Here is a 12432-nt window from a genome sequence, read left to right on the forward strand (position 1 = left end):
TGTTTTTATATGTACCTCTATAGTGTGTATTCTTATACCTCATACACTCAGTAGTAACTGACATTTTTCTGCTCTTTTTATAAATTAATATTGGTACAAAATCAAGTTTTATTACTTATATAATTTAAAACTTTTTAATAAAAATTTTCTGGTGTTCACTTCTTTAAAGATTGAAATGCCTTTTCTTTACACCATATTAGTTCTAGTTTTCAACTTAAGAGAATGAACTCTTCCCCTTTCTTTCTGATTTTAGAGGTGTATATGTATGAGAGAAAGAAACAGTGTGGGGGAAGACAGTGTGACTGCTTCCACTTGAAATGTTGAAAAAATAATGAAGTAACTTTGTTATATAAAACTTCCTTATCATAAGCTGGATGGATTTGCATTATTCATAAACTTTTGAATTTGTAGAAATCTAATTTCATCTTTCACAATCAAAAGTGTAAATGGATTTTCTTGTAGATAGCACATGTAGTGTTCTAGGAATTTAGTGCAGCAGGCATTTTGTTTTGTTTTAGAAACTATTTAAAAATGAAAATGAAACTTCTTTCTGAAAACTTTAAGGCGATAAACTGAAAGCCAATCTTTACCTGTCCCCAGACAAGTTTAGCCTTAAAAATTCAAAGTAAAATCAAGATTAATTCCAAAAGGTGACTGTTAAAAATATTTCCTAAATTGCTTATGCTTCACCCTGCTTCTTTTGAATCCCTTAAATTTATATAAATTGCTCGGTAAACAGTAAGTGGAGAGTGTCAAATATTCACTGAGATTCTGCTGGCTTTTATAGGAAAAACTGGCAGCACTTGAAGCAAGTATTGAACAGCGACTCAAGTGGGCAGGTGGTGCCAACCCTGCACTGGCACCTGTACTACAAGATTTTGAAGCAACAATAACCGAAAGAAGAAATCTTGTCCTTAAAGAGAGCCAAAGAGCGAGTCAGGTATGGGCACCCATGTGTGCCACCTTGTTTTCAGTTACAGGATTATTTCACTGATTGGAAGCTACATGTGGGATAATTAGAGGTAGCCTGAATGCCCACCCTCTAGTTCACAGCACTGCGGGGAGGGACTGATAGGCCTTGGGTGGGGGGCATCCTTAGGCTGACTCACAGCCAGTTATTTCCCTAGATGCTTATTGCCTCCCGGTTAAATATAAAGTGGATTCAGCCTCTTGGAAAATAAAGAGTTTAATTCCATATTTGTCTGAGATTCTCTTTATATGCAACTAATATGATCCAAAGATTTGAATATTATTTTTTCCACATGGCAATAAAATATCTTAACCTTGGGTTCTGCCAGAGGTTGTGGATTAACTTTGTTGTGATTGAGAGTAAAAACCCTAAAAACTTCTATGTAGTTTTTAATCAGGCACAAAATTAGACTAATATGATTATAAGAACTATATGAGAAGAGAATCACAATGCTGTTATCATGCCTTAAAAGATGTGCTTAATATTGTCAAATATCTGGTCAGTATTTTGTGATCTTTCTGATGAAGTTAGGCAGGAATAGAAGCAGAAGGCGGGGAACATTTCAGATTGGAATTTGGACATAGCACAAAGTGCAGCTGAATATGATAACAGTTTTACTATGGAGTAAATTTTTTGCATAAAAAACAAGCATGTAGAGGGAGGAGGTATAGCTCAGTGGTAGAGTGTATGCTTAGCATGCACAAGGTCCTGGGTTCAATCCCCAGTAGTACCTCTGTTTAAAAAAAAGAAATTATACCAGAAATTGACACAACATTGTAAACTGACTATACTTCAATAAAATTTAGAAATTATTAGAAAAAAATTAAAATCATAAATAAACCTAATTACCTTCCCCTAAAAACAAACAAAAACAATCATGTAGAAGATGTATTTACCTAATTCTGCTTAGGTGCTTTTGGCCATCTCAGACTTAACAGCATCAGCCAAAAAATGTGCACCTGTTTACAGCCTTTATAAGGAGTAGTTCTCTTTCTCACAAGGATCATACTTCATACATTTTCAGGGCCGATTGTAGTCCTGAATTCTGGAAATGAATTGGTAGTAGATTTTCATTTCATTAATTGCAAATTTTTTCCTCATTGTGGTGGTTCCATTCCTCTTTTGTGTCTTCACAGGTCACTTTCCTCTGCAGCAATATCATTCATTTTGAAAGTTTGCGAACTAGAACTGCGGAAGCCTTAAACCTGGATGCTGCATTATTTGAACTAATCAAACGATGTCAGCAAATGTGTTCATTTGCATCACAGTTTAACAGTTCCGTCTCTGAGTTAGAGCTTCGTTTATTACAGAGAGTGGTGAGTCTTGAATCTTGGTGGGAGTAAAGACACTTGATAATTAAAGTAAGACCAATTATATACCCGCAAAATCAACTGAATATATTCACTCAGTTTACCTTTATTGAGCACATGCCATATATAAGATGCTATAAGATACAATGATGACTGAATCTTGCTCTGAGCCCCTGAGGAACTTATTTACACAAATAATACGATGAATGAAAAAGTGAAAAGAACTCTCAGAGCTATAACTGGAAATACTGCGGAGGTTCCAAGGGGAGGAGAAAGTGAGCAAATGACTCAGGCGCACTGAGAACAGAGTAGCAGACAGAAGGCCAGCAGGAGATGAATACTGGAATATCAAGTTGATAGATTTGGCATTTATAATTAGTGGGAAGGCCTTAGGCTATGTATTAGGAAGCTATGGTTTCATTTTAAAGAGTGATTTATAGTAGGTTTAGGGTCTTGGATATGGATCATCATTGTTTTTCTAGATACATTTTCTTAGGTTTAAACTTTAAGCATTTATTCCCTGTATGGTTGTGCAGAAAAGTTAAAAACCTTTCGTCTGTATCTCATAGATTTTAAAAATTATTGTCAGGTACCATTTTGTAGGTAATTAATTCATGACTCAGCAACTGAGTTTCTTTGTGTCACCCTGAGTTATGAATATCTTTTGATGATAATGAAGAAGAGAATCTCATATTATTCCAGCTGATATTTAAACAAATGCTTGTTCTTTTTAGGATACGAATCTTGAACATCCCATTGGCAGCTCTGAATGGCTCTTGTCAGCACACAAACAATTGACCCAGGATATGTCCACTCAGAGGGCAGTTCAGACAGAGAAAGAGCAACAGATAGAGACGGTCTGTGAAACAATTCAGAATCTGGTTGATAATATAAAGACTGTGCTCACTGGTCATAACCGGCAGCTTGGAGATGTGAAGCATCTCCTGAAAGCAATGGCGAAGGTAAGACTAATACCACTGACACACAATTACTCCCTCTTTTATAAAATTACAAGTAGCTTTATTTATCAGGGGAAAACAGTTTCTCTCAGTTCACATCTTTCACTTTGTTTGTAACTGAGTTAGTTTGTGTTTTCATCAACTATTTTTTTTAAACAGATAATTAAGCAGTATTCTGATTTTGTGCACAAAGAAACCACAGCTTAGCAAAATGGATTCATCCAAAGTCACATAACTTATAGAAGAGCTGAAACTTGAACTTAGCCTCAGAATGTGTAGATCTCCAACCTCTCTTCCATCTCCCTGTACAAATTCATAATAGTTTGCTTCCAAAATAAATGAAATATTGCCTCTTGTCTCCAGTATTCTATAGACTCTAGATAGTAAGGAAACTAAATCCCCACAAAGGGCTGTGTTACTTCCTCATTGCAAAATAGTAAATCATTTACTTTTGGTATTTATTTTTACCTGGAGTTTTCATTTGTGCTGGAAACAAGATTCCTGCAGAAAAGAAGTTAAACTGTAATGAGCAGATTAAACACATTGATATTTGAAAAATACTTATTACCTGTTATCCAAAGGTGACTGTCTTAAGAGTAATTACTGACACAAATACCATTTTTCTTAATCATTAACATACTGATTCTAGGATGAAGAAGCTGCTGTGGCAGATGGTGAAGATGTTCCCTATGAGAACAGCGTTAGACAGTTCTTGGGTGAATATAAATCATGGCAAGACAACATTCAGACCGTGCTGTTTACATTAGTTCAAGCCATGGGTCAGGTTCGAAGTCAAGAACATGTTGAAATGCTCCAGGAAATAACTCCCACCTTGAAAGAACTGAAAACACAAAGTCAGAGGTAAGAATGCCTTCTGGCCTAAATTTAAAACGTAAGCAAAACATCTGGTATAGTAAGTTTTGTTTATTTAATTCATTTAATTTTTTTCAGTTTTGTTCATGTTTATAAGTGGTTATCTGCTAAAATATTTCATAAATGAGCCATTTATTTTGTATTTCAGTGTCTATAATAATTTAGTGAGTTTTGCATCACCCTTAGTCACCGATGCAACAAATGAGTGTTCAAGCCCAACGTCATCTGCTACTTACCAGCCATCTTTTGCTGCAGGTAGGACTCCCCTCCTTCAGAAAGACCTGAATCTTGTTCTACTAATAACCTATACATAGATAGTAAGGTGTTTAATATGTTTATAGTCGTCACCTTTTTAAAGGATTTCCCTGAACTGTTGTCATATCTCAAGCTGAACAAATTTTGTGTAATTTGAAAAGTATTTATAGGAGAGAATAAAAATACCATGTGTTCAAATACTCTTTAAATAATTTATTTTATGATTATAAAATATATGTCTGTTAGGGAAATTTAGAAAATAATTAATATACAAATTTGTAGTTAGATTCCAGTAGAGGTAAAATCACTATGTATTTGTTAACTGACTTCTCTATGTGCATGCACACACACAAATTTGGATTATTCTGTGAATGCAATTTTTGTTGCTTTTTCCCACTTAATAGTAAATTGATCATTTCCCCATCATTAAATAGTCTTTTAAAAAATGACTTAATGGACAAATTTAATGTGCTATTTTATGACTTTACTGTATTAATTGTTGGATATTTAAGATAATTATACTTTTTTAATGCCACAACAAGATAGTGAACATGCATCATTGTACAAATTTGTATCTGAATATCCAGCTGTTTAGGCTATATTTTTAGGAGGGCAATTTTTATTTTAAGGGACAAGGACTTTAGGGTTGTAAAATCATACCTATTTTCAGGGTTGTCCAATTGTAGTTGGTGATTGAGAGAGCATTGCCCTGCTCCTCCATTTTCTGTCTACGTGTAAATTGAGCTACCAACTCTTTCTCTGTAGCAGTCCGGAGCAACACTGGCCAGAAGACTCAGCCTGATGTCATGTCACAGAATGCTAGAAAGCTGATTCAGAAAAATCTTGCTACATCAGCAGATACTCCACCAAGCACCATTCCAGGAACTGGCAAGAGTGTTGCTTGTAGTCCTAAAAAGGCGGTCAGAGACCCTAAAACTGGGAAAGGTAATTAATTAGAATAAGGATGCCTTAAATATTTATACAAAGTGGTGATTTGACTTAACACATGTTTCCGTTGCTTCATAGCTGTGCAGGAAAGAAACTCATATGCAGTGAGCGTGTGGAAGAGAGTGAAAGCCAAGTTAGAGGGCCGGGATGTTGATCCGAATAGGAGGATGTCAGTTGCTGAACAGGTGACCATTTACTAAACTTAAGCTACACATTTTAATGCTGCCAAAACAATATAGGTTTAAAGATCCCCTCACCCGTATCCTTGGTGGTTTATTGGGAAATAAGGAACTTAAATCTGTTTTCAGGCCATGGGAAGATTTTGAGTAACCATTTCACTCTGACTTTACCCTATTAGTACTTTTCCTTTCTTCCCAGCCCTCTTTTAACAGATATTTAAGGTGTGACTTGACCATCTCCTGCACAAGAGGATGGTTAATTTGCATTTTTAATGAGGACTTTATGAAGGTTTCAGATGAAATGAGGATGACATTTTGGGTGCCATAGTATCTATAAAGTGTTCTTGGGTGTCAGTTTGTCTGAAGTTACTACTGTGAAATTTTGTCATTAGTATTATTAAAATTGTATATATAAATTCTAGAACAAATTCTTTTCCCCACAGCTGTTTATTTTGAAAAATTTCAAACTTACAGAAGTGTTGTAGGAATGCTCATTTACTGTTAACCTAGACTTGGTAAACCAGTTGTTAATGTTTTCCTACATTGGCCTTATCTTTCTGTATATATGTGTGTGCACACACAGCTTTTCAGAACCATTTGAGAATTAGTTGCAGACGTTGTGACACTTCATGCCTAAATTCTTTGTCTCTTAAAGAAAACATGAAACATTGTAATAATATACAGCTATGATTATAATTATATAATTATATAGTTATCAACTCAGGAAACCTAACATTGATGTTAACATTGACTTACCCAACATTGAGTCCATATTCAGATTTCCTTAATTATCATCTTAAGTCCTATATTATGTAGTCCTCCCTTGTTTAACATCCATGCCCCCCCCAACCCCTCCAAGATTTAGTCAAGGCTTACCCTGAATATACTTGTGCTACTTTTAGCCTCCTTTAATGTCTAGAACAGTTCCCGAGTCTTTTTTCTTTTTTTCTTTTATGATATTTACATTTTTGATGTGTCCAGACCACTTGGTTTGCAGAATGTGCCTGTTTGTATTTGTGTGATATTTTCTTCATAATTAGATTCAGAATCAACATTTTTGGCAAGAATACTTCACCAATGATATTTTGCATCAAGGGACACATGTCTCTTTGTGCTGTCTTTGTTGTTATTAAGTTAGGTCAAGGGCAGTGTTCTCTTAAATTCTCCAGTACAAATACACCTTTTCTTTAGTGGGGTGAACACTCAAGACTGAATTTTCTAATGGTTTGACATCCACAATTCAGATTTAGAATTAGCAAGGAAAGTTTTTTTTATTTTGAATAGTTACTTTGCTGTATAGGACCTGAGCATAAACTCTTCTTGGTCAAGAGTCATTCTTTAGAAGGAGTTTGTCAAAAACCGTGCATGATGTGGGCTAGGGTATCTTTTCTTTCAGAAGCTTTCTGGTAGGTTAATGGGTTGTGTGCTTTCATGACTGTCAATCTTAGGTCTCTCTCCATGTTTTTAAAGGATGCTTGGCTATTGTGCTTTTTATTCTGATAGTTATTAAATTTTATATGAAAGAAAGTTAAAGGGCTCACAGGAGTGTGGTAAGTATAGAGTACTTTGCACATGGCTTTTGGTGTAGGTTATAATTCAGCTGTATACTGAGCATTTACCACATAATTGGACCCTCATGGCTGCTTTGGATAGAGAGATGATTATATCTCAATATAAAAGGAAATTTAGCTGAGTCAGAACCAACAGATATTTAACACCAAACTGTGTTCCAGAATCTGCTGGGCACTTCTTAAGACACCTAAACATTTACCCAGTGAATTCACTTGTTTTAACCCCAAGAGCACCTGTGGGCTCAGTGGCCCTCTCTCTTCATCTGAGCGTTCATAAGGCTCAAAGAGGGTTGTGACTTTCCCAAAGGCACACATCTTGTATGTTGTGGAAGTAGGGGAGCTCAGATACTTTACTCCTTTTCCCACCATAGCAGCTATGCGTCTTTGGGTGATTAATATGGGTGATTAGAAATACTCTTAAACAGTTCATATAACTCATATGAACCTTTTCCTTTCAAGTTTTAAGTGGCTTTAAATACTATTCTGCCTATTTTTACAGGTTGACTACGTCATTAAGGAGGCAACTAACCTAGATAACTTGGCTCAGCTGTATGAAGGGTGGACAGCCTGGGTGTGAGTGGCAAGACAGTAGATGAGTCTGGTTAAGCGAGGTCAGACATCCACCAGAATCAACTCAGCCTCAGGCATCCAAAGCCACACCACAGTCGGTGGTGATGCAACTGGAGGCTTACTCTGAGGAAACCTAGGAAATCTCGGTGCGCTAGGAAGTGAATCCTGCAGGACAGCTGCACTCAGGGATACGCCCAACACCATGGCCTGCAACCCCAGGGTCAAGGGTGAAAGAAAGAAAGCTCACCGCCTGAACACGGAGATTGTCTTTCTGCCACAGAACAGCTGCAAACGTGTCAGGAGGTTAGCTGCAGAAAGAAATCAGGATGCCGCGGAGCACAGAGTGATTTGGAACTCCATTCCACCTGACCCTGTGTGTACAATCCAGGAAAAAACAAACCCCGCTCAGAAACAGAGAAAATTGGGGCCGCGAAGAAATCACAGCCAAGGAAGATTTGATGCATTCAAATTCTTGTGTAACACTTGTTGCTTGGCAACAGTACTGGTTGGGTTGACCAGTAAGTACAAAAAGGCTATGTGATATGAATTTCAGAAATGGACTGAAGGAGAGCTGTGTAACAGATACACTACATTGGAAGAACTTACTTCTGAAATGAAGGGAGAAAACCCACCCCATCGTCCTCCTCCCCAACCCGCACCCTCATCCACCACACCCTTTTACCTGATCTAGTAGATTAGCCGTCCTTCACATTCACTTTTATTTCAATCCTTATATTTCATAAACTTCTGTCTCGATGCTGTTAACAACTTACATTTGGAGTGATAAACAGAAATTTCTCCAAAACCACTGATAACATGGAAAATTCAAGGATTGTTTAAAGGTCTGATGATCACATACAAAATATAATTCTGGTTATTTTAAGTCATTTCTGTGATTCTATCATGTACAGTTTCCAGAATTGTCACTGTGCATTCAAAAGTAATGAATCTAACAGACATTTGATTTAGTATACACTCCCCTTTGCTTATAGTGTGCGTTTTTGGGAGGTCATTCAAATTTTCCCTCTTCTGTGATTGCTGTAGTTTCTTTCATAGAAAGTAGCTAATCCAGTGTAATCTTTTACCTTTTTAAAAACCAGGATAGAGTACCTATTAGAATTTTACATTGTTGATGACAGATTAACAATAAAGTGATGTTCTGGTGGAGGTAGAGTGAGATTTTTTTAAATTCAGTTTTCTCATTTGATACTTTTAATTTACAATTTACAGGGTGTAAATTAAAAGTGCTTTAGTTTACCTGGCATTTTAGGACATATACATGAAACAGCAAAAGTTTGAACCACCAACATCTTTTATTAAGTTAAATTATTAGTCTGTGAAGTACTTTACTTTTTGCACAATTTTAATAGTTTCCTGCTCAGTAATACATCATAGTGAAGTCATGATCAAGGTTTCTTTCCTTAAATTTAGCATTGCATTTCAGTACTCACTGGCTGTGTAAGCTCAATTGTTGACCCAAGAGAAAAATCCAGACTAGGATAGGATTCTTAAAATCACGTATGAACACAAAGTAAAACATGATTAAAATCTTGAGTACATTTTCCTGCATTTTAGAGATTAGGACTGTGATCACTTAACAGTTGCCAGTCTTCACAGACAAACTTGAAAGGTATTAAGAAAAAAAAAATCCACATAGCTCTGGCCTTTTCTGTATTCTGATTGCCACGTTAATCTGTAATCTTTAAATACTCATGAGAGAATGCATTTCAGTATCAATGCTTTTTTAATACTTTGATAAGTATTACAAGAAAGGCGGTATTTTTGAATACTCATGTGTCTAATAACAAGTTAAGGAAACTAGTGCATCGAAATTTTATTTCTTCATTCACTTTGAACCTTATTTTCACAATCAAAACAACCTATCTGGAATAATAATGCCATATTGTGTTTTGCACACTGCTTTATTTCCTAGAGGCTGTGGGAGCTGTTGCATTCAGCACTTGCTTACCTCTGCTCTCTCAAGATGAAACAGTCTTTTCAACAACATTCTTTGTCATAAGGAAAAACTTTTATCACGATGATAAAACTAGTTCACACTAGTTTGTCCCTATGGGTAGTATTCAGAAATTGCTTCCTCTGTATGAAATAGGTGCATTTTATTGCCTGTGAATTTCAGGCTTCAGAGGTACCTGGCACCTTGTCCAGTTGAAAACAAAACAGCTTTATATTAAAAACATGTGCCTCTGGTAAATTATTCATTGCTTTTATTTTAAAATGGTCCCTCAGAGAGTACTGTAGCATATACATGTTTGGTTGTGGGCAAATAGGAATAACTGGTGATTTCAAAGCTTGCTCTTTACTGCACTCTGGACAGCAAGACCCCAGTCTGTAGAGTTTGGCTGCTTCTGGGAAGTCATTTGGCAAGTAGTCTTTCCTTTTTTGAATTGTCATAAGAGAACTTAATGGTTAGAGATTTAATCAGAGGTGAAAGGCCTTGGTGATAAAGCAGATTGAGAAGACAGGGCTATATATTGGGGATTATCCTGTAATGTGAAGTTCAGAGTGCTGTGGTTATGAGGTCATATACTTTTGATGATACAAAAATGCCTGTGGAATACCAGGGATCTTCTCTCTCTCTGTCTCTGTCTCTCTCCCCCTCTCTCTCTGTCTCTCTCTCTCTGATCAGGGGGTACAGAATGACTTACAAACTCTTCAATTCAAAGTACCCTTGGAAACTGAAGTTTAAGTGTTTTGTTGTCTTTAATTTTCTACAGTTGCCTGAAGTTTAGCTGGTTTCTCTGCAGAGCTGTGGAGGCTTAGTAGTTTATGGAGCTGTCTGTGCTTTTTTTTTTTTTTTTTCCCCTTTGGTGTTCTTGCAGTATCTCATTATTTCTGGTCATGATTTCTTAACACAGTTTGCTTGATGATAATTAAGATTCTTTTGTGTCTGATACTTGTGCGTTGTTTTTGAGACATGTGAGGTTTCCGTATGAGAACTGATAATTAAGCTCTTGATCTGCTTCCCCTAAATTGCTTTTTTAGAGCCCAAACCCCAGGTTCAGGGTTTGTAATACAAAGACAAAACTTCCATCACTTCTGCCCTTAACACTTGCCTCTATTACCTAAGCTTAATATGTAGTGTTCTTAATATTGTCCAGTGTTTGGTGTTATCTGCATTGTTTTTGTTTTTTAACTGTGGTTGTTCTGATGTGTGAAATTTAAGGAAAGAGCCATTAAAAAATGCCAAGCAGGGCAATGCAAGTACAGCCAAATATTAGAGTTGATGTGCAATCTTAGATCCTTTTAAATTTGGGGTAATATAGGCAGTACTTTAAAATGAAAAGTCTTCCTGGCCTATTTTCCTCCATATATTTGTAGTTGCTCTGGGGGCTTACTTGTTTTGGCAGTACTAAAATCAAAGGAGCTGGTTCTTCTTTTCTCCCAGTTCTCTTCATATTAAAGCACCTGCAATTAGCTTGTTAGTCCTATTCATATACATCAAAAATCAGTGAATACTTTACTATTAGCCCATTTAAGTACCTTTGTTTTACATAAAATTAGATGAATATGGAAACCAATGACCTTACATTTATGTATCTTGAGCTTGCAAAAAAATGCCAGTAATTTAGAGCTAGGATTTCCCCCCCCTAAAATCGAGGAGGTAGACTATGTTAATGTAAGTTTCACTTAAAGAAGGCAGATTCTGTTTTTGTTTTTGTTTTCACTTTTGGGTTGTTTTAGATTCCTCCTATTGGGAAAAACTAGCTCGCATTACAAATTTTCCAAACACCGGGGAAGGAAATTCACTGTATTATGAACCCCAAAGGGTTTGTTGCACTTTTCCTGCTCTTTTAGGTCGGGGTAACAATATCACCATCTCTTACTTACAGAAGGGCAAATGGACTCCAGTTGAGAGAAGCTTTGTAGTTTCAAGGGTTAGTTGTACAACATGAACCCTTTAGTGTCTTGCTTTCCATGGGGATTTGACTGGGTTTACTAGAGAAAAGCTGTTTGTTGTGCTAATGTGAAAGTGTGATACAATTAGCTCAACTTTTGAAGATGGTAAACTTAAGGACTTGCATGTTCTGAAATGCAGACTTGCAGAATGTTTTTCTTTCAGAACAGGCTGATTTTTTTTCCCTTTTCCCGACAGTCCAAGTTTCAGCTCCTGTTTAAAGTTCTTGTGTCAATTATTTTTCTGGTTTAAATTTTCCTTATATTTTCACCTGTAATGTCAGTGGCAACATCATACATCACTTGTTAATTTACTTTACCCTTATAAAAGCAAATTGAGTTGAACTGAATCTTCCTTGTTCTAGTAAACATTGTATAAAGTGGCTTCTCTGTACAAAAGGTTGTAATGCCTCCTGATGGATATAATTTTGTGATTGTATTTAAAATTAAAAGTTGAATAAATCACACCAGCTTCCTGAAAATGTTCATAATGATCTTTTGGAAAACAAAAATACATGCCTACTTTGTGCATATTTGCATTAACATGGCAAAGACTGTATGAAATACCTGTTTTTCAAAAAATAAAGTCTTAAAAGACGTAGCATTAAAGCTCTGAATTTATTGGTCAAAGTAGGATCCAGAAAATTTTGGAATACAGATAGCTTTGTTTTTTAAAAAAGCATTAATACCTCCAAAAATTTTTTTAAAAATTTAAATCTCAAAAAATATTTTTTTACCCTCAAAGTTCAATAGGATTTTTGAACAGCAGTGGAAGTTTTACTTTGACGGGAAAGTTCTTAGTATTAAGGCACAATTGATTAGGCTTAATTTTGTAAATCTTTAAAAACTGTAGAATATTATTGACATGAATATTCCCTAGTG

General features: G+C 35.9%; 1 protein-coding gene across 3 annotated transcripts in view; it reads left to right on the top strand.

The window, feature by feature from the left end:
- The window catches only part of SMG1 (SMG1 nonsense mediated mRNA decay associated PI3K related kinase), an 88076-nt gene extending 75925 nt beyond the window's left edge, over window positions 1-12151 (top strand). For 2 of the 3 annotated variants that reach the window (XM_074346279.1, XM_074346281.1), the window contains 8 exons: window positions 788-940; window positions 2107-2286; window positions 3015-3242; window positions 3889-4100; window positions 4261-4367; window positions 5133-5312; window positions 5394-5500; window positions 7565-12151. In XM_074346279.1, the coding sequence (XP_074202380.1) occupies window positions 788-940; window positions 2107-2286; window positions 3015-3242; window positions 3889-4100; window positions 4261-4367; window positions 5133-5312; window positions 5394-5500; window positions 7565-7642 (1245 nt within the window). In that variant the 3' untranslated portion in view covers window positions 7643-12151. The remainder of the gene's footprint in view (window positions 1-787; window positions 941-2106; window positions 2287-3014; window positions 3243-3888; window positions 4101-4260; window positions 4368-5132; window positions 5313-5393; window positions 5501-7564) is intronic. The other variant, XM_074346280.1, reaches the window with a different exon arrangement.
- Window positions 12152-12432: the final 281 nt, after the last annotated feature.

The sequence above is a fragment of the Camelus bactrianus genome, chromosome 18, assembly GCF_048773025.1.
Source record: "Camelus bactrianus isolate YW-2024 breed Bactrian camel chromosome 18, ASM4877302v1, whole genome shotgun sequence".
Taxonomy (NCBI): domain Eukaryota; kingdom Metazoa; phylum Chordata; class Mammalia; order Artiodactyla; family Camelidae; genus Camelus; species Camelus bactrianus.